This window comes from Lepisosteus platostomus, chromosome 2 (genome assembly GCF_059453375.1).
Source record: "Lepisosteus platostomus isolate fLepPlt1 chromosome 2, fLepPlt1.hap1, whole genome shotgun sequence".
Taxonomy (NCBI): domain Eukaryota; kingdom Metazoa; phylum Chordata; class Actinopteri; order Semionotiformes; family Lepisosteidae; genus Lepisosteus; species Lepisosteus platostomus.
The window spans coordinates 80,205,782-80,231,536 of NC_142612.1; the positions used below are offsets into that span (position 1 = coordinate 80,205,782).

General features: G+C 41.5%; 1 protein-coding gene across 5 annotated transcripts; it reads right to left on the reverse strand.

Annotated features, from left to right (window-relative positions):
* Positions 1 to 3,528: 3,528 nt before the first annotated feature.
* Positions 3,529 to 25,753, reverse strand: ect2 (epithelial cell transforming 2). 5 transcript variants are annotated; one of them, XM_088621842.1, is made up of 26 exons: positions 25,484 to 25,753; positions 24,272 to 24,426; positions 23,338 to 23,417; positions 21,494 to 21,589; positions 20,447 to 20,629; positions 19,517 to 19,606; positions 19,294 to 19,401; positions 18,507 to 18,580; positions 16,616 to 16,746; positions 16,189 to 16,304; positions 15,732 to 15,794; positions 15,326 to 15,548; positions 13,777 to 13,901; positions 12,841 to 12,960; positions 12,675 to 12,743; positions 12,242 to 12,352; positions 12,044 to 12,140; positions 11,551 to 11,632; positions 11,123 to 11,201; positions 10,448 to 10,567; positions 9,157 to 9,295; positions 8,340 to 8,494; positions 7,493 to 7,600; positions 7,166 to 7,312; positions 5,890 to 6,161; positions 3,529 to 4,562 (listed from the first exon to the last, which is right to left on the reverse strand). In XM_088621842.1, the coding sequence occupies exons 2-25, from the start codon at positions 24,402 to 24,404 to the stop codon at positions 5,904 to 5,906; spliced, it is 2,907 nt and encodes a 968-aa protein (XP_088477968.1). In that variant the 5' UTR covers positions 24,405 to 24,426; positions 25,484 to 25,753; the 3' UTR covers positions 3,529 to 4,562; positions 5,890 to 5,903. The 5 variants fall into 5 exon arrangements, with proteins under 5 accessions (XP_088477968.1, XP_088477974.1, XP_088477993.1 ...); XM_088621848.1 differs by lacking the exon at positions 21,494 to 21,589; XM_088621867.1 differs by lacking the exon at positions 5,890 to 6,161 and having other exon boundaries at positions 7,187 to 7,312; positions 25,484 to 25,752.
* Between the last annotated feature and the right edge of the window lie 2 nt (positions 25,754 to 25,755).

Sequence of the window (25,755 nt, forward strand, 5' to 3'; positions counted from 1 at the left end):
ACTAACCATGAATGTGAAATGGAAGAAGGAGATTTAAAAAAAAAAACTAATCTAAATGCTCTCTTGGAGTAGATGAAGTAATATTAAAACACTCAAAGCAAATATATGATGTGATTACCAAGAGAAGCTTTTGTATGCATTTTGCATTTGAATAACACTTATTTTATCCTGTATTAGAAATCGGGAATTTAGTGATTCAAAACTTACACTGTAGTGTTACACCCACTAGAGGAGAATAAAAAGCTGGACTGGTTTTTAATTCTAGCATTGAAGATGCCTTGCGAAAACTAGTTTTAAAAAGAACTGTGCACATTCTGAATATAGTGCTTCCAAAGCTACATACACCTTTGCATGGATTTCTATCCTCCTGCTGTACACTTCCTTATCAGCTAACTGCGAGGCCTAAGACTCGATGCACCTCGGCCCGTTGCACTTTTTACATGGTTGACCATGTTTTTTTTCTTTCACTGCTACATACTTATTGTTCTGGTTGTATTATGCTGTAATGAACTGCCGACATTGTTTGGTGTTGTCTGTTGTACTGCGTCATCTGCTGAACTGTACGTCCTGAGAGATCAGAGCGAATAAGAATTCGAATCTACATGCACATATGGCAATAAACTCCTCTACTACTCGAGTGTTTTGGGGGGCAGGAACAAACAGGGGTGCTCTTCTTGCTCTGCTCGACGAGGTGCTTGTTCCAGCATGAAGGAAGAGCAGGTACAAAGCCGGGACTCAGATTAGTGTTACTGATGGGCTGAGGCAATGTAATACTAAAAAACCTCCTTTAAACTGCCATGGCCTCTCTCTTTGCCTTCCTAATATACCCTCTTCACAGAGCTTTGAGTTTATTAAACTTGGTTTCCTTAACATGCTGCAGTTCTTAATCATTTTCTAAAGTGCTTCCTTTCTCCTGCAAAAAGTAACCACAATTCTCATTCAGAGCACTGATTCACACACGTTGTTTTACTTCCTCTTGTGACAAACCTGTATTTGAAGCACAGTCTCTATAAAATGTTTGCCACCAGTTCTCTCGTAATTTCTCACCCAAAATTTAAATTCCCCACAATAACCACCTCTTTCTATACACTTGCTTACCTTACACCTAACACACCCATTCGACTGTTTACAAGTCCGACTCTTATCAATTTCTCTAGCTTATGCCCGACTACTCTTTAAGAAATACTATGATACACCTCAGCCACCTCCATCATCCCTCTCTCCAGAGTGCTGTGTATCCAATGTTGGATTCAGTGTAACACGCTGGAATCGTGTCAGTGATTCCTTTTAAATAGTAATCGCCTGCAAATGCAGTGGTTTCTATTGTATTGTGTCCTTTGTTACAGCCCCGTAAGTACCTAGTCCTTTGGTTTCTTTCCTGAAGTTCTCTTTTCATCTCCATGCAAGAACAAAGATCACAAAGGAGAAAAAGGCCATTTGCCCCATTTTAGTTTTAGTGTTTCTGAATCTCTCTGTAGATCCCTGCCCCAAGCCAACTGGCTTCCCTCTCAATTAGATGCAAGACAGATGCATCGCTTCTAAACTTAATCGCATAGTGAAGCTGACAATCAAGTATCCCTGTTTTCAGGAATGGTTCACCTTTCACTAATTCTGTATGTGAGCCATGGTGATCTAAATTAACTTTCTGGCTTTGATCATAATTGAAATGAACTTACCCAGTTGCAGCCTTGTGCATACAAATGAATAATATGTGCACAGAGTGATTGGGAGGCTAATTGGAACGCCGAGTTGTAACAAACCAAAAATAATCAATTGCAGGCAATTCTCCCTTCCTAACCTACCAATAAACCAGATAAGGTAGCAGTTCCCAAGACCTGAGCCTACTGCCTTTTAAGCCCACATAGTCATTTGATCTTCATTCAAGCCGAGCTCTTCATTAAGTCATTTAATCATTCAGTTTCTCCCTTAAACTTGAGCCAACAGAGCTTAAGGGCTCTGAATGTCCTGGAGAAACTGTCCTCACAGCTGCAGATCCAGCTGTCCCTGCTGTCCAGAGCAGGTGACACCAGCACCCAATGGACCACGGAGGTCCAGTTGTTTCTGCTGCCCAGAGCGGGCGACACCAGCACCCAGTGGACTGTGGAGGTCCAGTTGTCTCTGTTGCCCACACCAGGGGAATCTGCAGGTCCAGCTGTTTCTACTGTCCACACCAAGGGACACCACCACCCAGTGGACTGTGCAAGTCCAGCTGTCTTTCCTGTCCACAACAGGGGACAGCACTCCAGAGAGATAGACAAACCAATGGTATGTTCCGATTCCACCACTCTATACAGGTCACCTCCTCAGGTAAACCCCAAATTCCCCACCACTGACCTGCTTTAAAGAAAAGGTAACTTGAAAACGAAAACATCCACGGTGGGTTTTTGTTATTCCCTCCAATCTTGCTTCCCTGGGGGTTGCTATCTGATGATAGCAAAGTATCTAGACGGCGGTCCGTTACTTGCATCTATCAAAATGTAAACTAAAAATTAAAATCAAGTGGAAGAGAGCTGCGATGAATGCAAAATAAAAATCTACAAAGCTGAGAAAAGCCTTCTCAAATACAAACAGCTTCTGAAAGCTCAAACTGAAACGATATCTAAACGTCTAGGCATGCTATTATACAGTAATCTGAGCCCATGTCTCAGTCACAGGTAATAACCCCAATGGCTTCCTTTATTCACATTTTCTCCTCCATTTGCAACTATTACTGCAAAAATTAACATATGTCAAGTGCTTCAAAGCATGTTGTATGAAATACAAGAACTATAAAGGAGAGCCCAGAACCTCCCACAGCAGGTGGATTTCAAAGAACGACTTCACGTCACCACACCTCACACTTACGCGCTTAGTTTTAACTTGAGGTCGAGCAAGGTTTGGGTTTGCTTACTTGACTCCTCTTACAAGGTTCTGCATCTCCGAGGTCATACTTGAAATAGCACTACCGGAGAGAAAAGAGTCCATTTGCGATACGCCTCTTGGTTACACCCATTTCTGCAGGGAAAGCTCAGGATCCAGAGTCAGAATCCTTGAATGCTTTATTGGTGCTCATCAGTCACATAGGCACAGGGCTTTCCTTATCCTGTCCCACTGACCCACGCTTGGTGTTTTTCAGCCTACCTGGACTTACGTTTAGTAAATTAAAACCTGACAGGTCGAAAAAAAAAAAACACAAAGTTATTTAAACACAGGATTTATTAACCAAAATACAGCTGGAGCCACTAAGGCGTAGACTGGGAAGCTCTGGCCAGAGAGAATCCAAGTCAGTTCCAAGGCTGGGCACATCAGCAAGGCTAACTGTGGTCTAGTACAGCTCCCAGCACTTAATGTAGTGTCTTCAAATGAAAACCAAAATAATCTTCAAAAACACGAGACTTTCAGTGTCTCGTTTTGCCTAGAATAAAATATGACGTACTTGGAATTCATACAGAACTTTGGATATAAAAGTAATGGGGAAAAATATTTATTACACAGAATTTGATCCTGCAAAATATGCAATTTGAATGCCTGCATTAAGAAAAACAGCCATTGTATTTTTCTTCTTTTATTGTAATACAGCAACAATAAATGTCAGTTTTACTCATAATAAAAAGTGGCTGTGGAAAACCACTGTCAGACAGGATTATTCTCAGCAATTGTAACTCGTTTAGGCCAAAAGGCCAATAAACATGTAACTACCCCTATTACAAATAGTATGACAGATTATCTGAATTATAACATAAATATAAGGGTAAGTGCTTCAGGTTACAGAAACTGTGCACTGTACCATAAAAACTAAACTCCAGTATAATTATCTAGGACAATTACAGGTATGACACACTTGGGAAGAGAAAGTGCAAATTTACATATAAATAGATCAAAGGAAGAAAGGAACAGATTCACATAGGAGGCTTTGGAAAATATACATGCATAACAAACAAATTTTTGTACGACCAACCACCTTAGGTCCATTACCAAAGACCCTGTAAAATGTACTTTGCTAATTAGCTGCTTAAAAAACTCTTTTGTACTTCCTGCAACAGTGCTTCTGCCTTTTCTTACACTTGATCGCACATTAAAACTAGGTATACAAAAGCTTTATAAAAGCTGACAATCTTCTACATGCAGTTACCAAAAGCAGCAGGTTTTACATTAAAACAAACAGAGATAGTCTCAATGGCTGATTTTTCTCTATTTCACTGAAAACAATATGCAAATATTGTTTATGCCAGTACAAAAAATAAGTACATTTGCAAAAGATTACCTTCGATTCTGTACATCGGCCTATGATTGAAAATTGAAACAGGACAGAAACGGGTTAAGCAATTGTGAATGTAACAAAGGTAAATAGAAAAAAATCCTTCATTCTCACAATAGATAATATCTATCTGAGTTTATGTTAGACAATACAAGATTAATTTTAGTACCATCACAATTGGGTGAACCTATTCCTACAGCAGGATACAAACAGAGGCTCGCAGGGAACACCTCTGTTATATGAGGTGAGTTGTAGATCGACTGAAGGTGTGATACTTCCTTTCAAACATCGATGAAAGGTTGACCATTGAAGGAGAATGGGTTCCCTACAAAAACAAAAATACACAATAATGAGGACCGCAAAACAGAGGATGTCAAAATTATTGGAATATCTCCTCAGGTTGGTTTTGGAAACATTCAGCTTTCAGTTTGTAAACCCTTCACTTCCACACCTTATTTCTTAAGAAATAAGAAGGGCCTAAAGAGCCATCACTAAACAGCTATGGTGCATGAACATACAGCGTATACACCTTCAAAATCAACAAATGCCAAGAGCTGTAGTCAGTGACTAAACAAAGCAATATGAAAGACAAACCTCCAAACAGAAATTAAAAGCATAGCAAAATATATTCTCCTTCAAATCTCTACACCCACAACAAGAAATGGTCTGAAGAGGGTGAATGCCCACTCACACTTGTCCAATTTCAAAGCTGTCTGAGATGCATTTATTTAAATAAGTCTTGAGTACATTTGCTTTTGTAGAGCACCTTGAGATACACACATGAAAGATGCTGAATACATGAATGATGATTATGTAGGTTGAAAGGGCAGATTAAGTGAATTTTAGACTAAGCAGTTTTCACTATTGAACTATCTGAGTTAACAGGATTGTATGAATGCATCCAATGTTCGTTTAGTTCCTTGTGACATAATTAACAGAAAAATAACCTCCGTTTACCAGAAAATTAACCCACGTCCTCTGTGCAGCTTATTTATAAGAAAGTTATAATCATCCAAAACACCACCACCAAAACACCACCTTTCCCCACGTAACAGTGCAACAGTTGTCTGAAGTAAGTCCCTGTTTCCAACTATTCTTGCTACCACTAGGCTTTTAAAAGTGTAGAAAGTGGCTATTGTGGAAATTTGCTTTAGGGTTTGGTTCATTATCCAGGCACTTTAATATACTTGCAGCACCTTGTACAAACATCAGATCTACAGTATCAGGTGAAAAACATGGTATCATTGCAATGACCAGTGGTGAAATCTGACTAATGAAATTGATTAGATGAATACTTATTTTGAGTATACTTATTTTGAGTTCTAGAGAACACCGATGTGTTAAAAGATTGTAAAGTTCTATTTAAGTACAAATAAGTGGATTCTAGTGGAGGGACACGCCATTAGCTTTAGTACAGAGCTCAAACCCACGAAGAAGCCGATCAGTTTAGTATAGTAAAAGTGCTTCCTGGAAGAATGCAAATCGAGTCTGGAGAAAAGGAACACATGCCCCAAACCTAACCCAAACCCTAACGCGTCTCGCTAAAGCCCAACACCAGTGAGAACTTCCACACAGCCATTCGTCTCCAAGGTGAAGCGTGCAGTGTTAAACCACCCAAGGGCCAGGCCCCCTGCTGGGGGCGCGATGCTCACTTCAGCCACCGGCACTACAAGAGAGTCTCCCTCTGGGAGCCCTGCAGCCGGTGCTCGGGTGTGGCAGTCGGGGGCCCTGGGGCGCTCGGCTCACTGGGGGAGGCGTCCGAGGAGTAGGGCTGGAGGACGGGATCGTGGCTGATGGGGGTCCTGATACAGATAGGGACTCGGGGCCTGGAGCCCGGAGAGCTCCCGTCTAGGGAGTTGGAGCGCTGCACGTTGGCGTGCCGGGCTGAGCAGCTGAGGCTGAAGGTAGAGGAGGAGCGCGCAATCTACAGACACGGGGACGGGAAGGAACAAAAATCAATTTCCCTTAATGGGAATGAGGAGCGGTTTAACAGCGAAAATCCCCTAAAAAAATGGTAGGAAGTTACATTTTTTCAGGATTTATTTATGTGCAACCTTTGTTTTAAACAGAACTATATAAAATAAAGAAAATCTAAAACTGCCTTACATCATCAAAAAAAAGTGTGGTTTCAAGTGAAGTGTAACTGGGCATCTCCTATTCTAATGTCATGCGCTATTCAATTCAATGCCTATTCATTTTTTGTCCCAGTGGAAAAAAGGGAAAACTATTAAATCTAGAACTAAAGTATTGGAGCCTGTAATTGCAGGCTGACACCAAGGCTAATGAAAGACTGCAGCAGTGAATGAAAACAAGAGCAATTGTACCATCAAGCTCTCCGTACACGGTCGCTCTTAACACAAAGAAGCTGAGCCACCTCTGAGGGAATCTATAATGTTACAGTTGTTGAAAAAAAATCATTTATATGGAAACAGCTTTTTTTTTTTTTTAAACGAACCAGGCAGGGCATGAAATTTTCTGCTTTCAGAGGAAAAAGGCCTGGCAAATCGTTTTGGCACAAATCAGTTAGAAGTGTACTCAAGGCCACTGATATTAATCTGTCTCCCTAGATGAGCCTGGTTATAATATATCTGTGTTGGTGACCGCACCGCAGACTAAATCTCTGAATGACATACACCAGCCACTGCTGGCTGACAAACCCATGCCCCTTTCATTACAAACTCAAGCACTATTATAAACTTCAGGGCTGAAAAGACAACTTTGCAAAGCCAGCTTCGAACTTCTTTCGCTACCCAGACTTCCAAGCCTATATAATAGTTAGACATATCAGCTAATGCAATGTTTTGGACTGAGAACAGCGTCACTACAGCAGGAGTTGCTGATGTCTTCTGACAGCTCACTACTATCACAATGGGTTGGCTGGTTTGGTGGGGCAGCTAAAATCAGTCAGGAAATGGATCAGGCGCTTACAGCCAGTGATGACATGCTTGCCTGGCAGCCGCCTCCATAATTCTCCAAGCCGGAAGTTGGGCTCTTGCCATCGGGAGTGCTGGTCACCATGAAGGCCCTCTGGATCACTCTCTTCGGGGTTTTGGTGAAGGAAAAAGCTCTAGTAACCTAAAAGAAAAAATGAACATCACGGATTCTGGTTCAAGTTTTAACTCTTCCACTGCTATGCCCTTCCTATGACGAACTTTGATGTGTAGATCACATAGTTCCGTCCAGATATTAAAGACGTTAAATTTGCATAAATAAATTATGCTGGGTATGCGTCGGTCTCACTTAAGATCTATTTACCTTCTTCGATGTCTTTTTGATTGCTCTTGATGCTCGGCTCAGCGTGCTGTCCACATCTTTAGTGTTGACTTGCACCGAGTCGGGATCAGTGCAGTGGATCAGATCTTCCTGTTTACAATAAAACGGACACATGTGTAAACTGTTTGGGAAAAAACCTTCTGGTTTTGATCCAACATAGGTTTCGGTGCCAAAGCACAACACTTGGAGCGCTGGTGCCCAGTCGAGACAAGGCTGTACTTCTTGAGATTCCAGGTTTGGCTGAAATGTTGCACCAATTAGGAGTGAACTGTGGTACACACTGCCACCCTGTGCTTGATCCAAGCTAGTACTGCAAGGACAAACCACTCCACTCTTTAAAGGCTATTATTTTGCTATTGTAAATTAGCACATTTTCATCTGTCACTCATGAATGCACATTTTAATTACTGTATTAAAATACAGTGACAGAGCAAAGACTTGGAGAGCAGATACAACGAGATGAAAAAGATAAAGAGATGAAGTTAAATTCTAGCTTCAATTTTAATAGCCCGACTTTTTGAACAACTAATGGACAATTTAATACAATTAAACACTAAAAAGACATGCCAGTAACCAATTGTTTGTTACATACTATGTATTTTACGTCCTAAAATAAATGTTAGCCATTTTAGCCCATGAATTCATCACCATAAAAAATTAATAAGACAATCCTCACTGATAACATTAAGGATATCTAATATTTATATGACCTCTAATGGTTTCTGAAATACAAAATTATATGCAAAAACATGGTAAAGAGATCTGTGGCAATGCGGAAAGGCACTCAAGCTGTCTACTCCTGCTCTTCGTAGTATGAAGCCACACTCACCGCGTCTGCTTTACAAATGGTGTTGGCTATGTGCCTGCACAGCATCTTGAGCCACTCGGCCTTCACAATCTCCTCCCCCGTCATCTGGAAACTGAACAACAGGTTGTCCTGTTCGGTGGGGGGGTGCACCACGAGGGCGAAAGCGTTGCAGCAATCTGCCCGACACAAACAAACCCAAAAACATGAGCGCAAACTTGGGAACGGCGCATGTACGGCAGCATTCACACAAAAGCTTTTTTCGACAAAAAAAAAATGTGGAACTGGATTTATTGCGAACTCTCTCAAAATAAAGAAAAAAACATCGATTTCACAACCCAAAGCAGCTAATTAACGATCTTTGGGCCAGATTTGCCACCTGGTTCTGTGGTGGGGGGGGGAATCACTGAGGCAAAGAGGGTAAAACAAGCTTTCCCCTGCCAACACCCCAAAGTGGAGAGAGAATGGAAAAGCATCCCATAAGCTTGATGCTGCAGTGTTAATGTTAGTGATGTAGGTAGGTCAGTCTGTAATTGCAGAGTACGTTAAAATTCTGTTTTCACTGTGGAAGTAACAGCTCCTTTAACTTGCTATTCATTCACATGGCAATTGAAAGAGGGTGAAACTGAATATACTCAGGCCCTTTTCAGAGATCCTGGAGCATCTGCTTCCCTTTATATTAGACCCATTATCGAAGCCAGAAGACGGATTTACAAGTTACATTGCCGTTCAAAGGCATTTACTCCATTATAAGTATGACTGAATCAGGAAACAGCCTCAGTAGAGTGGAGGAAAACACTGAGGCACCTGTGCTGCACACGGCGCTCGATCCTGCACCTACCTTCCGTCTCCCTCAGGTCTAGGACCTTTCTGATCTGGGACAGAGGCATGAGGGTGATGTGCTTCAGTGGTGCTGGAGGCCGTGTGGTCCCATGTGGGCTCCTGAACGTGGTTATTACTTTGTGGCGTTTCCTTGCGACCTGTATGAATGTAGATAACGGACACTTAATGAGTAAAGGCAACGCTTTTTTTTTTCTTCTCAGACCCAGGACAATTCTGTTGCCAATGGGAGGTGGGGGCAGGGGGGGACCAGTTAAGCTGCAACAATCAATACCTCCTTAATCACGGCAAAAGATCCCTCCTCATTACCAGGTCTTTTATTGTCCAGGAACAAGCATTCATTTGAAATACCGCTGAATATAAAGGGGAGGGAAGATATGAATGCAGAAGAGTTTATCAATGAATAATTTAAGGAGAACAGCCCTCCGCTCTCCCTTTGCTCATTACCAGGCTGGCTTGACACTCCTGAATCAGGAGCTGAGATTCTGTTTTTGATTGCTAACCCCATTCTAATGCAACCCTCCACTAATTAGGAAACAGATAAGAAGCTGTGTCAGCAACGATAGATTGCACACGCATAAATAATTCAAATTTAACAGTGCTGCTCATTGCAACTGAATTTGCACTTTTAGCATTTCAGGGAGAAAGTAGAAAGAATTAAGGAGGGAAACATCCAGGGTAGAAAAATAATTAACAGGTGTCAACAACCACAAAATGGTTGGAAAAGGGCTGTCATATCATAGAATTCTACGGCGGACTAATAGAATGATGTGCATTTATTAGAATGGCATCCGAAATCTCTAAGGCATAAACTGGAGACATGCCAGACTAATCTCTCCTTGGGTCGCCTCAAAGCTCAATCCTCACTGCACCTGTAGATCTTTGATTTTTTACCTCTAAACAGGTGTCGCCAGTACCCCGCTGCCCAGGACGGGAGATCACGCAAGCCGTTGTAAGGCTCTCAGCCGAAATTGACTACTGCAACCTTGCACAGTATCTTCCGTTACAGGAATGAAAGAAGGTTATGAGCAGGAGGAGCTCATTCAGGACACCTGGCTCATGTTGCAGCACTGCCAGGTTTCTTTTGCTTAGTAGCTACACGAGTTGGCTTCTGACCGCTTAGCATGGAACATTTTTGTACAGTAACCCATTTACAAGAATACCGGAACTGCAACTCTTAGTATAAGCACCTGCCTAAGGTACACAGATTAGACATTCGATTGAGCACTGAATTAAACCGAACAAAATCCAATGTGGGAGACAACAACAAGAGCTTCCACTGTATTAGTTACCTCCAAACAGTCATTGAAGAGAAACAACGTGACGTTTTCCCCACGATCACAGGGCTTATCTCCTAACGCAATCGTCTCAACTCGCTGCACCAGACTGCGATGTGAAGACAAGAGGTTTGCCTGTGCATGAGGAAAGTGGAATTTAAATCAATCTCTACTTTTAAACCCAAATCATCTACAGCTAGTAATCCTACATTAAATCCTACACTTTCGCATTCTTCAACCACCGATCCACTTCATCTAAAAAAATACCATATTTATGAGGCAATTCAATTGAAAAAAGTGTTTTTACCACACACCAGCAAAGGTACTGAAAACCGACTTGCATTACCATTAGGACCTTATCAAGCAAAACCTGGCTGTGAAAAACGACACCCTAAAGCAAATCTTGCACAGCAAATACCATAATGAACACGTTAAAGAGGTTACTGAGGTGCAATAGGCCATGCTTTATAAGATTTGTACACGCTGTGAACTACTTCAAAAACGTATTCAAGGCAGATTCACTGACGATAAGTGTATTAAGTGAAGCGAGTAAATGGAACCTCACAGAGCTGCAAACTGCTTGCCACAAAAAATTATATGGAGTCACAATACATAAAGATTTCTTGAGCAGCATTAGTGCACTCACTGCCAAACACTATTTCCAACACAAATTGAAAGAGAAAAACTTACTGGGCAACCATCAACTTCATAAACGACATCAAAGATCTGCTTCTGGCCTTCTGTTTTTCTCTTGTCCTCATTTATATGGCTAAGAAATTAAAAGAAAGCTTTTTTAAATGAATAGTTAATCCAGTTTTTCCACAGATTAGTCAGGTTATTAAGTTTATGTCCACATTCCACCACAACTTTAACTTCTTATGCAATAGTTTAAAACTGTAGTGAGCAGTTTTAAAGTGTTGTATAATGCGACATAATTTTTTCAAAAACTCCCCCCCCCCCCCCATCTACTTACTTTCCATGATGACAATACATCATGCATGCAGTATTCATACACTCAATAATTCTGCCTACAGTGGTTATGAAACATTGAATAAAGCCTAGGACCTTCCAAAAAATGTTACTAAACAACTGGAAACCCAAAGTTTGCAGTCACTTACGTCATGACTTCTTTGAGCGATTCGATGGCCTTTTCTAAAGTGTTTTTGTCAGGATTGTCATCAGCAGTGTGTTTCTTTATATCTGACAAGAAAAATGTTAATGCAAATAAGAGGCATTTACAATCATATGTACTTTAACGTGCAGTTGTGCATAATCCCACAGTAATCACTTTCCTTATAACTTCACACGATTGGAAAAGTAGAGTCTCGTATGGTCTTTAGAGTACAAGCAATCTTTGAGCAAGATATCCCTTAGGTAACTGAACCCTACTGGAGAGTCTGCATCTCACCTCCATCTTATACTCGAGAGCTGATGTTTTGCGCTGTGAATTTTCACAGTGGCTCAGAGGATGGGAGCACATCTGCACCACTCATACCCTAAGACTGTGGCAGCAGTCAGAAGAATAATAGCCTAGATCCGAAAGATGTAGTATAAAAAAAAGTTAGCGATTCCAAACTCAAAAGCGCACCCCTGCTCTCTGAAAGAGATTACCGTTAAGAAGGAGAGCAACGCTTGGCAACCTCTGCACTGGCCTGATCAGCAGCTCCGCCAGCGTCTGCCGGCCACATTCTGGCTTGGCCTGATTAATCTGGGGGGGAGGGGGGAAAAAAAGACGTAACAGATCTGCTTGTGAAAACCACAAAAAAAACCCCATAAAAACTGAAAAACAAAAGGTTCCAGTGTCCATACCTTTAAGAAAGCATGAAACCTTGGCTTCTGTTTTTCACATCTGACAATGGTTTCCTTACTCATTTCAAAGAAGTTGACAAAAGGTGGGTAAGCTTTCACCAAGTCTTTCGACTGTTAGGAGAGAAAAAAACGTTTTCGCCACAAGAACAAAAACATTTCAGATAAGACATGCAAACTCCACCACTTGAGAACATTCAAGCAACAGTCCACAACTTAATAACCAAAAACGTTAACATGAATTTATAAGATATTGCTTCAAGTTTGACACCAAAGTAATTTGTGTTCAAATACTATTTGCAAAAGCTGAAAAACAGATGAAGAGAAGAGAAAATGCCCCCCTCTCCAGTTAGTTAAAACTTAATTTGAGTTGTGCAGGTGAAGTGAACAGGTGTTTTCTGAACTACTAGTTTCTGTCCAAGTTTACAACACATACATATTTCAAAATGATATCTCCAACACTCCTATCCTCTGACCAGTTCAGAACCAGTTCTTCGAGCTCCACCTGTCAAAAAAACAAAAAAAATTGAGAATTTCTTTTAATGTTGTAGATTGAAATCTTAAATTTAAATCCACACAAAAAGAGAAAAGAGACAGCATACCTTTATCCTGGTATGAACATCATAGATGTCTGGGATACTGCCAAAGATGGTCTTAATTTCTTCCTGTGCAAGAATAGGACCTCCAAGCTGTCCTTCCTTCTCCAGTGGATTTTTAAACAACTGAAAGACATTTCAGACAGAGGATACTAGAATTCACACTTGTTTTCAAAGACATTAATGGCACTTTCCATCTACATTCTTGAAGAAATTAGCAGCTTCCATGCCATGATTTTGCAAAACTGCAACACAAATTTTAAGACCTTGACAAATCTAGGCCACCAAGCCCCTCTTCCACAAAATTTCCACAGGGACATCTGCTTTTAATCATGCAGAGTTTTCACTCCATATGCTGATACCATTTCCATCTGTTTCAATTAATGCCTCAAGTCTTGGCAAGGCATTATGGACAGCTTCACAGGGCATGTCTGTCATTTTGTTAAGATTTGAAAACTGGAAAAAAAAAACAAGGACTCCCACCCCTGTCCACTGTAGAACACAAGAAAGGTGCCAGCTGTCCAGCTCTTCACTTAAGACTTCACTGCTCCACTGTCTTTAACTACTATGCAGTGTAAGTCCAGAAACCTGCCAGTGTTGCTACAGCTTATTTAAAATAATGTACAGGTCACGTCATTGTTGAACAAACAAGAAAACTGTAAGGCAACTCACTGGCTGTTCTGAGCACAGACGGAGAGCCTTTGCACAAAATGGGGATGACATTAAAGCAAGGAATAAACCTTAAAAGATAAAGGCCTTATTGGGAGGGAAAGTCTGCAGGCATGATGCTTGAACAGCTGTAGCAACACTTGGCAATGTGCAAAGCTGCATTTTCCCAGAACACAGCGATCTGTTTCTGGCAGTGAAACAGAATGACGAGGGGCACGGCCAGCATTAGTAGTGTTATTGCCCTTCCATTTAGCCCCGTGCTGGTGTGCCCACCTGTAACACTGTTGTGAGGATATCCACATAGTTGCTCTCAGTCTGGTACAGCTCCTTGGCTACCTGCCATCGCGCAGACTGCTTGGGAGGAGCCAGGGCAGAACATTTTGATGTCTTTATGTTTTCTGTAAAAGCAAAATGTGTCAGCCACAATGTTAATGCCATGGATGAGATGTGAAACGGTTTTACTAATGCTATTATTTTAACACTTTCATTTTTCAGTTTAAAGCCTCTGCAATGCTCTTGCCTTCTTGACTGCCTAGGCTAGCTGGCATTATGAAAGACTGGCTAGACTAGACAAGTGGCCCTGTCTCAAGCAGAAGCGCCATTCCCCCAAGACGAACAGCACAGTTCTTCGGTTCTGCCTTCATCTAAACTGGGGCTGATATATCAATTACAAATTACAAAAGCCCAGTAGCTGCTGGCACGTTCCTATGAGGGAGAAGAAAGAAACTCCTGGAAAACCGAGCTGCTATCAAGGACTGGGTTTCTAGTTTGCAACAGAGAATCAGGTTTTAAGATGGGTCTGTTACAGTTTAAAAAGCATTTGGATGCTTCCTAAGAAATCTCAGCCTAGATTAAACTACAACGAGCTTCACTCATCTTGCCTTCCAGATTACATCCACATCCTGCCTCTGCCTTTGACCCTTCACAGTGCAGTCGTTCCTTGCAGTCTGAGTCACTGATTCTACTGGACAGAAGAGGAGCTGATGGCTTAAAGTTCTCCGTTTCCTGCCCTGGAGCTTGCTCTGCACTGTACGTGCTAACTTCGACCCCACTCAGGCACTTCCCCAGCGGGCATTCGTTAACTGAACCTTCCTGCAACGAGATGCACGACGGCTCCATTCCTGAAGCCCCTTCCTCCTCCTCCTCATGGAGGCTGGACCTCTCCCGGAGGGGTGAAGTGTCCTGAGGAGCCTGTTGCTGCAGGGGAAAGGACTCTTCTCTACAAACCACTGCCTTCCACTTGGGATCTATTTCTTGCTTCGGAGAGCTGGTGAAGAAAAGTCTCTTACTCTCTGATCTAAGCTGCTTCTCCCTTTTAGCTCTCTTGATTTGCCTGAGACCAACAGGAAGGCTGCAGCTTTGCCTACTCCTGGTATTTAAACTGCACAGTTTGTGCTCTGCAAGAAAAAGAAAACCTCAGTCTACGTATTAAACATATTAAGGGGTTGCGAATATCTACTTGACTTCGACTAGCATCGAACATTGACTTTAGGTGCCAAAAGGGAAATTAGACATTTTTAGCTTGTTTTGAAACATTCGGAGTTGATTAGCATTTGTGATCCCATAAGTCACAGCATCCGCTCACTCTTAAAATACACTGCCACTTTGATAGGCGCTCCTTGTAAGAGATGTACAAACAAAACTTTTCAAAACCTTCAAATAAAGGATTAGTTTACTTCCCATTCTGTTTTTTTTACTTATGGAGGCAATGCTGAAACTGAGGTAAGGCAGGACAAGCCACCAATCTATCCGTGACAGCCTGCAGAGAGCCGCCGAGGACAGAGCCCAGGAACGCCGTGGACAAACTTTACCCCCGCCGTACCTCCGACGGCCTTGCCCGACTCGGGCGTGTTGGAGATATCCAGGAGAGAGCCCATCGACAGGGAGTGCTCAGCAGACTGCCTCTTGCGTGGGGGGAAGGGGGAGATCTCGGTTTCCCTGGCAATCTGTGCCAGGGTGTCTTTCAAACGGCGCTTCTTGCGATTGCTGCTTGGCGTGTTCAGGGACATCAGAGAGACCGACTTCTTCAGAGCTGGGCTTTCCGGCTGAAAAGCAGGGAATTTAAAATAAGTAAAAAAATCAATATTTTGATGATACTGCCGTTCCTTGACGGAAAAAAGCTAAAGGCTGTTCATGCTTTTCATCATTTTTATGGTGCGAAATCATTCTGCTGCCACTCATGGAGTATCAGCAGGCTCTACAGTTGCAACAGAAGCCCCGTTTCATACCTTTTCATAGAAATACATTGATTCCTCCGCCCTGGCGTCCATCTGAATGCTCCCCCAGAACCACTTGAACAAGAGAAAAGACACAAAGTGACTCTTCTTGCTACAGTTAGACTGCTTATCAGTGAAGACCACAGGAAGAAAATTAAAATTGATAGTTAACTACAGCATTGAGGAAGGCATGGTAAACTGTAGCAGACTGGTGTGTAATGTCTGCCCATGCAACTACATAAGTGTTTGACAGATTCTGGGACAAAACTGACAGAATCCATTTCCTCATAATAAAACCACTACCAATGAGTGAAGTGGAAGACCAGTCTTTAATTTACTTGAGGGCGACGGAGATGAGATTTCATTACTGTACGCATGTAGACCATAAGCTGTTTAGAGGGACAAATGCATTGCACAACACAAATAAGGACTACCAGACAGCTGTGATAAATAAAGGACATGCATTTACCTCCTGCTTTACCACATACAGTCTTTTGGATGGAATGAAAGGAAGCTCCTTTATAGTGTTTTCTTCAATGATCAGGTGAGTGCACTTTTCATCCCCAACTTCCAAATACCGGCCACCTTCAAACAAAACATTATCACGGACGTCAGTGGCAATCAGGACACAGGCTTCTTTAACATTCTCTTGGTAAAAATGTTTTTGTAATGCTCATGGTCCTACAACACAGGGTGATCTTAAATAGATTACAGAAGGCTGCAAATAAAAGCAGCAGAGCATCCATGACACAGAGGTCAAGTAGGACACACGACTACCAAATGCTGATTGGATGTGAGCTTCCATAAAAGCTCAATGCGGGGGAAAAAAACTAATAACAACCCTGAATACACTTTGAGATTTAAGAAAAGGGAGCTTTGTCTCAAACTGGGCATACCTTGCATTTCTGTCATTTCTTCCATGTTTCTCTTGTCCTCGTCAGAGAAGCCCAGGAAACTAAGCTGGCAGTCTTGAAAGGGGGGCACTTTGAACTGGGTCCGAAACTCCTCATCTCCTGCATTAAAATTGCTTAACAAAACACAATCGAAGACTAAGCAGAGCGAAACAAATGAGCAATCACAGCTTCAGGCAGTTCATTTTAGATTTTACTGATCCAGTTGTGTTGTAATCTCATATTTCCCCCCTTTAAGGCCCAAATAGATCACAGACACCCAATAAAGCTGCTCCAATGAAGCAGGTAGGAATATGGCACAGGCTACCCAGCCATGATGAAGCTGATACCTTGATTTCTTTAGAGAAACAGCTGGATTAGATCCTTCAATCAATTAGCTACCAAGCAGGTTAGATGGGTTGAATGCAACCTTGGGTCTTTTGCAAGCTTTATGCTCTAAAACAAGAAGTTATCTCCCTTAATCAGCGATATCACACTTTGCCATAAAATTTGGAATGCAACTTTACAGTCGCAAAGTTTAGGAACTTTCCAATAATTCCTTTGTTCAGCTTGTGGTGTAAATACAGCCCTGAAAACCCATTATAACATCCCATTAATATAAAATAACTAATAATAATAATAATAATAATAATAATAATAATAATTATTATTATTATTATTATTATTGGCCAGCAATAATATGGCCAGCAGCCATATCACCCTGCAACTCACAACTGGCAACCCACTGAAGCTAAGCAGGTGTGAGCCTGGTCAGTACCTGGATGGGAGACCTCCTGGGAAAAACTAGGTTGCTGCTGGAAGAGGTGTTAGTGGGGCCAGCAGGGGGCGCTCACCCTGTGGTCCATGTGGGTCCTAATGCCCCAGTATAGTGATGGGGACACTATACTGTAAACAGGCGCCGTCCTTCGGATGAGACGTAAAAGGGTGCTTCTTGAAAAGAGTAGGGGTGTAACCTGGCCAAATTTCCAATTGGCCCTTACTAATCATGGCTTCCTAATAATCCCCATCTATGAATTTGCTTCATTACTCTGCTCTCCTCCCCACTGATAGCTGATGTGTGGTGAGCGTTCTGGCGCACTATGGCTGCCGTCGCATCATCCAGGTGGATGCTACACATTGGTGGTGGTGGAGGGGAGTCCCCATTACCTGTAAAGCGCTTTGAGTGGAGTGTCCAGAAAAGCGCTATATAAGTGTAAGCAATTATTATTATTATTATTATTAATACTATAAAGACATTCGAACCCCGTACTGGCATTATCCGTACTGATGTTTTCCCGAAACGCACGCCATTTTGCTTCCAGTCCCAACCAAAACAATGTCTCCGCAGGAGTCCACTGTCCGCCACTACTGTTTCAGTGTTTGTGCTGTATGGTTGTCTTGTGTGTGTTATGTGTATATTGAATATTTGTCTATATTATTGAATTATTGTCTATATTACCTTTTACCGCAAATTGCACTTTTTTTTTGAGAAGTGTAAATAAGGAGTTGGACTGTAATAACCACTGCTACAATAACCCGTTAGGGATACTGTAGCACTTGTCTCTTACAGTAACACCAACGGGCCAAATGCAGTTAGTATGTACAGAGACAGTCAGTATCTGTATTTAAGGTACTAAAAATGGCAAATCAGAAGCTAAACAAAGAAAATTAAATGAGTGTTAAGCTTCAATTACCCCTACTGAGGATAAGCATAGTATACGAGTATAAGGATAGCCTGGATACCCACTCCAAATTGTTACCACTACATCACGATTAAGGCAATTTATAAAGATAACATTCTTCACTGTTCAAAATGCGTGTATTGGTTTCACTGCAGCCACCGAAACCACTATCATAACACACAGCTGTTTGGCACATTGCTGCTTTCAGTACTTACAGCTCATTCCTTCTTTCCCAGGCTTTGTAGATCCAGTCAGGCTTGAGGATCGGCGTGCCCAGACACACAGCAAGCTGCAGGGAGAACAAGCACTGGGGTTCATGTTGTGCTCAAGCCAGCAAAGACTTGTCCAGCAAGAGGTAATAAAGCAAACTAAACCACTGTCCTAGCCACTCGCCCATTGTGGATCTTTTGAAAAATTTACACTTCAGCCGTATCAAATATCTTGCTTTTGATCAACCTAAAATCTTCATAATGTCAGTAGCAGTCAATGGTCTATTGAATGTAAATGACAAGGTAATGGCTCCTTCATCAAAAGAGTGATTTTTGTTGCCTCGTTTACGCGTAACACCATGACTCAAAGCTCAAGTGCGTTTGCAGATGAAAGCGATGCAAGCTAAAGTGCAAAGCTACTTTCTAACGTTTTTCAAATCAAAGTTATTTTCACAACATCTGTCATAGCCAAACATTTCATGTGCTGAGCTTAAAGGACTCTTGGGGGACAAAAAAATCACAACAAAACTAATCAATAAAATAAACAGCACTGCCACATAGTAAATCTCACAGGGGAAAAAAAAAATCCTGCAGGAGTTAGACAAGAAAAAACAAATCTGGGCAAAAGCAGTGATATATGCCATCACTGAAGCCAAGGATCTTGCAGCATGTTTACCTGCAAGGAAAGCTTGGAAAAGTTCCATTTGCAAAATGTATAAAAACATTACTACACTTAAGCAAATGAATACAGTTTTACACAACCACGGTTTTCTAGTCGCAGTGTTATACCAACCCGGTACTTCTCGCCATGAGTGGAATGAGCTATGAGATGAGTAACTTTGGAACTGAAGTCCTTGCGGATGGTGCCTCCCATGTGATGGACCAGATTCACTAGATTCACCTACAAGGAAAAGACACCATTAACCAGTCTCACTCTGGCTTCTAACTGCCTGTGGCTAACTAACAATCCTACAGCAAGATCAAAGCAGGTGATCTGATCCAACGAGCAGACTCACCACTTCCTCCTTCTTGCGGAACCCAGTGAAACACAGCACCAGGCTGACCATGGTGGTGGAGTACAGAGGCCGAGAAGAAAAAGGAAGAGGCTGGAAGATAAAATGCACATGGAACATAAAACTCATCAATGCATTTTAGCATTCAAATTGCAATATAAACTCTTTGCCCATCTCTCCCATTTATAAAAAACTAAACAAAGCTAAGAACGGTTAGGTGTACGTCTTGAGTAAGAATACCAGTGACCACATGAAAGAAAGCCATTACAATGGCCTCATCCTCACCCACTGGCCAGGCTGCCAGCCAAATAGATACAAGACAAATCTGTATCCCCAGCTACTTAAAAACTGCAGAATTAGTCAACAACAGTTAAAACTTTTGAAGCACGTTACTGCATAAACCCTGTGTACAGGAGTACACTGTACTGTGCGATTCCTGGGCACAGAAAAATGGCCCCTGACCACCCTCCTCCTTCAGATCGCATTGGTTCAGGCTATACCAGTCCAACATATTGGTATAATCAGATTTCTGAGTTGTTTTGCGGACATTTTGTAGTCATTGTTAAATCCACACTCGTGGAACAAGATACCCAGCCAATGGCCGGATGAGATCATCAGATCAATTAGCTACAAAAAGCAATCAAGTTAGATGTGTGCAATAGCCTCCCCTCGTTCGCAAACAATGTTGTTCCTATGTAAATTTAACACTATACAACTAAGTATTTTAACTGATCTGATGTTACTCGGGATAAGGTTATCATCTAACTTAATAACGACCAAGTGTATCAGTTGTGCTTTTCTACTGCAAAGTTAACTGTTGCGATTAAATTGTAATGAACAGGTGTAAGTTACTTCAAAACAAAATGTTCTAGTGCAAGAGTTTTCAGAGCCAGAGTAAGTAAATAAGAAATAAAAATGACATCTACTACTTACCTCCTCTTTCATTGCACAATGCAGCACAACAGGTGGACCGATGATCCTGTTGTCATTCCTGTACAAGTAGCTGTAGTCAGGGCACTTAAAGTCTGTCAGCACAAACACGGTCTCAAACTCCGCGTTCTCTCCATCTCCAAACTCTTTCACATTGTCAGTCTTTATACAGGGTACCTTAATTTCCTAATTGAAGGAAAAAAATAGTAACTCACATCGTGCAGAGCAAATTTACACCACAGCAATGAACAATGCCAGATCATACGGTCCGTTAAAGCAGGCATTTCAAAGATACTCATGTGTGAAAAGCAACTTCAACAAGGGCAGCAGAGTTAATCAGCCCAGAATTAACACCAGGCATATGACACACAATGCAGTGCAGTACAACTCTGACAGAATTAAAAGCTTGTTACATCTTTACTGGGCATTAGCGTTAACACTAATAACCAGCATTTTCGAATGGCTTAAGTAACCGTCTTGTTTGAGCTCGGTGTACACTTAGAGTCAAAAGGGGACTGTTTTTATTTACAAGTATTTCATTAAACATGACTACATTTTTATTGATCTACCCATTACTGATAGGAGTACACAACCCTGCCTCCTGTGAACACCGTTCTTCAGTAACAGTATGGCAGTTCATTTCTTTTTTTAGTTATTTCAGATGAAATTTCAAGCTTAAATAAACCTTTTGCACAGGACTTAATAACAGCGCAAATAATTTATGACGGTTACTCCGGTTGCTCTTTTAACAGTAGGATGCATCTGCGTATTGAAAACAAGACAGACAGCATCAGAAAGTGCAGGACTTCTTTAAAAAGGCAGCAGTGAAAACCCTTATTTCTGCAACAATACCTCAAAACAAAAAGCCCCAGACAACTGGACAGATTGTTTTGTTAGAGAACAGTGGGCCAGACTTCTAGGTGTTATGCAACCTTCATTTAGTGAACAAACACAACAGACAGTGTTAATACACCAATCACCTTCACCCAGCCATGCAGTATTTGTCCCAGGGTGGATTTAAGCATGCACAGCCCACATCCAGAGACATACCATATTGACTATAGATTTTATAAACTTTTCTCCCGACTGACTGCCGGGTTCAGCTCCTTTAATCTTTACCACTGGCACCTCCATTATTTTAGTGGCCTGCAAAAACGAAGAACTCTCTTGAAACAAGGCGACATTGCTCTGCATCGCATGTTAAATGGAGAACAACTCCATTTCTTTTCCCATGTCTAACAAGACGATCGGTTTGAAATTAAGAAATTTATGAAAGATAAAGCAGATTGTTTTCTTATGTTCAAAAACTTTAGACCAGTTTCTCTCTACCTTTCATTAGCTAGTTTATAGTACATTGATCCACAGCAAAGTGATTAATGAAAGGTAATACTTATCAGCTCCATTGATATTACCAGACTCCTATGCATCAAACTTTACAGACAACAAAAAGCAAAACATCTGTGACGACAAGTGTTTTTTCACAGTTTCTCACGTTAAGTTGCTTCTCAAGCATCCCAGCAGTGATCTTTGAGGTAATATTAAAAATTCACTGCACTAATATTGTGCTTTTTTATGCCAAAGGACTCCAAATAGCTTTACATCTAGGAAAAAACACTTCATTCACCAAGGAAGTACAGTCCCATCTGGGTGACATGACAGCCATTCTGCAATCGACAAATTCCTAATGCAAGAAATTTGATATGGCTAATAAAGTGATCTTATCTTATTGGGGTTGCTGGAACAGATGAGATGGAAAAATTGCTTCACCAGTCGAATCAAGGGGATTAAAGAAAGAGACCAGACATACAAGTCTAGAGTGGAATCTTGCCAGGACACCAGTGTGAACAGTACCATAGGATCAACAAACAAGTTGTCACGACCTCAGTTTAACCTCATTCCGAAGAAAGCAACTTGCACACGACACCCTCATATTTGCAAGGGCAAAAGTTTGGGAATTCTCATCCAGATGGAAAAGTCCCTCTTGCATACCCATTTGCAGCTGCAACCTGGCTTTTCTTGGGAGGTATACCATCTCAGTACCAATCAGGCCCAGCCTTGACAAAGATCTGAGATCTCAGCAGATCAGGCTGCAGGGTGGTATGATACCCAAGGCAATGGAAGTTAGAAGGGATCATTTTGATCAGCATAAGGCACCACAGGTTACGACAGCATCACATAGCTTTTGTTTGCAAGAAAAAATAAAAATCAATCTTAAACCTTCAGAATAATAACATCTCCCAGTGAAGATTTATAGGTCATTGCAAGAAACAAATCTACATACAGATTTGTGATTTCAGGAGCCCTAAGACTGAAGCTCAATAAATACTTAAAATTATTATATAGTAAATCATTTTAAGTACGCCACAGTATGGTCATGATATTTAATTTCAGATTTTAATATTGCAACACCTTTATACCATCCGTGCAAGTACTGTGAAAATCTAACAAATGAAGGGACAAAGAAAAATGGTATTTCTGTCTAAAAATGGCTGGAGTCATACATATTTTAACCTTAAACATCTACTGCTGCTCATACTTTATTATTTTTAGCAAGTGACAAATGATAGTACTCTAGGATAAATTTATTTCCAAACAGCAATCTGAAATTACAACACGGGGATTTGTCAATTTAAATAAAAATTATCAGTTTCTTAGTCCCGGAGCTTCAGTAATATATACCAAGGGGAGCATTGTTAGCATATTATCCATTGAATAATTTGTTCAAAACTATCACACAAAAACTATTATAGGATCAGCAGGTTTAAATCTGTACAGTGTTGTCTTGCATCTAAAGGCTTAGCAACTCATCCGAAAATTGAATAATTCCAGAAGTAATGAGCTATTGTAAAGAGGAAAGGAAGAATAAAATATCCCACTATGGTATTATTTTTTACCTCTAATGCCTTAACAAGTTCTTCATTGTTTCCTGCTTCTCCCACAAGAATAACCCTGGTTTCAACACGAGGCAGCATATCTGCAAAAGGATACAGATGATTACTGCAAAGCAAGGGAATGGATACAAATATTAAACTGTCCTCCGCTCTAACAGTTAAGACACAAATGCTAGTCTGTAGTTTATGTGCTCCACAGTGAAAACTAGACTTTGAAATGCACACAGAAGGCTCTTCACAGCATAAAAATAAGCATAGCAGGAACTGTTCTGGCCCTTGGTCTCACCCAGCCATTCTGATTAAGATGATGCATACATAACTACTCAATGAGCCAGATTGGCTGAATCTCGTTTGCAGCTTATTTATGTTCTCACTGTGCAGCTCAATGACTAAAACGGCATCTTTAATTTTCATATTTATAGAAAGAAACGTTAAAAAGATAAACATCTTTTCTGATCCCACAATAAAGTGCAAACTCAAGTTTAAAATCAGTGCTTGTATATCTGGGGAGATACATGCGCACTCTTCCGTTCCTGCTAGACAAACACACCTGTAAACTTTCAAAATCCCTTCCAGAAAATAAGAGAAAATTACAAAAGAGAAAAAAGGCTTCTAACATCAGTCTATTCCACATCTCTTACTTTCTCGGTTTACAAAACATTTTTTACATTTCTTTTTTTTTCCCCCACAACACAGTAATCCAGAAAAGCTACACACACTAGGTTTTAGGATCCACAGATTGTGGAGTATGAGGACTTTGTAATTCATCATTATTAAAAAGATTTTAACAGGTTGGCAATACTGGGTGAGATCTGCATTTCCCAAGGCCTTTGAAGAGACGCTGTGCACCATTATTGTTCAAACCCTCTTTAGACATGTCCAGTTTGACAGCAATAACCCAGCACAACTGTAACAAGACTTAGCTTTCTGGAGTCACCTTCAGCATCCTCTGGAGTCAGACCAAGAAACAGGTGGTCCCTGGAGGTCTCGGCCATCCTGGAGTCATAGACAGAGGAGTCCACCAGCAGGCTGGGGGCCGCCCCCAGTGTGAGAGTACTGCTGTCAGCCATGGCAGATCAGGAGCTGATGTCCCTACGCAAACACCAAGCCGAAAGGGCAAACATGTCACGCCGCATGCCAGTTACCCCATCAAAAACGAATTACCGTTTACCTGAAATTAAAGCCACTCGTGTCCGAAGCAGTTCGTAACAAAATGATCTAAAACGTGCAGGAAAAACAGGTCCCTTAAAATAGTTTGAAACAACTCCACGGCACTAAACCTGATCATGGAAACCTTCAGCGTGACTCTCTCACGGAGTGCGAGACAAACGGCAGTGCTTCACAAGAGCGCAGCCTCTGCTGAATCTTATTAAGAAATGAAGAGCCCATCTCAGCAACAGGGAGGAAAACAAATCAGGCCCAGAACTCGCAGCCTTCGCTCAGAAACCAGAAGGCTCAGGGTCAACACAAATAAGCCCGTCCTCCATCCCCGTGTGCAGCCACTGTCCTAAATAACAAAGCTGCAGAAGCTACTGAAAAAATAACATGCTTCAGGAGAAAGCGAGGACTTGCAAGACTCGACCTTTAACTATCTATAAATGCAACGAACTTTTTTTAGGGAAAAAAAACTTAGAGATCAAAACTCCACACGCGTTGTACCAGTCAATCTTTGAAACACTTCCCGATTCAGAAGTATTTTAAATTAACGTTCATTGGAAGATTAAGCTTCGGAGCCACGGAAGATTACTGAAAGAGCACAGGATTCAGCTTTAGGTCCCTCCGGAATGATCAACAGAGATGTTCACATACCAAGTCTCAAAACCGGCCACAGATATTAGCCAGTAACGATTAGCCGGTTAAGGTACAAATACACTCAGAAGTCACTGAGAGTAGCCAGCAACATGCTGGACTGAACCACTCAGGAATAAACATGAACTATTTAATGTCATGAGTCATTCAAAGTCTACAAAGCTTTGCAGAATGCAACGCACTGACCAGAACTGAACAAGTTACAATCGCACCTGCTACAAACTAGTCAGCAAATGTCTTGCCCCGCAGAAACAGACTCACCCTTTTCTGACCCGGGCATTACAGGGGCAAACTGTAAGAAACATCTATTCTTTTATTTCCCATGAAGACTAACACCCACCAGCAGGAGAGACAGGAGCAGGCCGGCGCCGCAGAGTCAGGTAGGGTGGACGCAGCTAAAACACCTGCAAACAAAACCACACGCGGCTACAACACGAAACGCGTTTCTAATAAAGAAAACAAAAAAAACAAAGAAACAAGATAATACGTCAAGTTCCGCGGTTATTGTGTGTAATGGGAATTAACTGTAAAGCCCCATTCTCGCAGCAAACTGCTATGTTTCGTCTCCTTGAATTCAAAAAAGCTGGACAAACACAGAGCTGCGCGCTGATT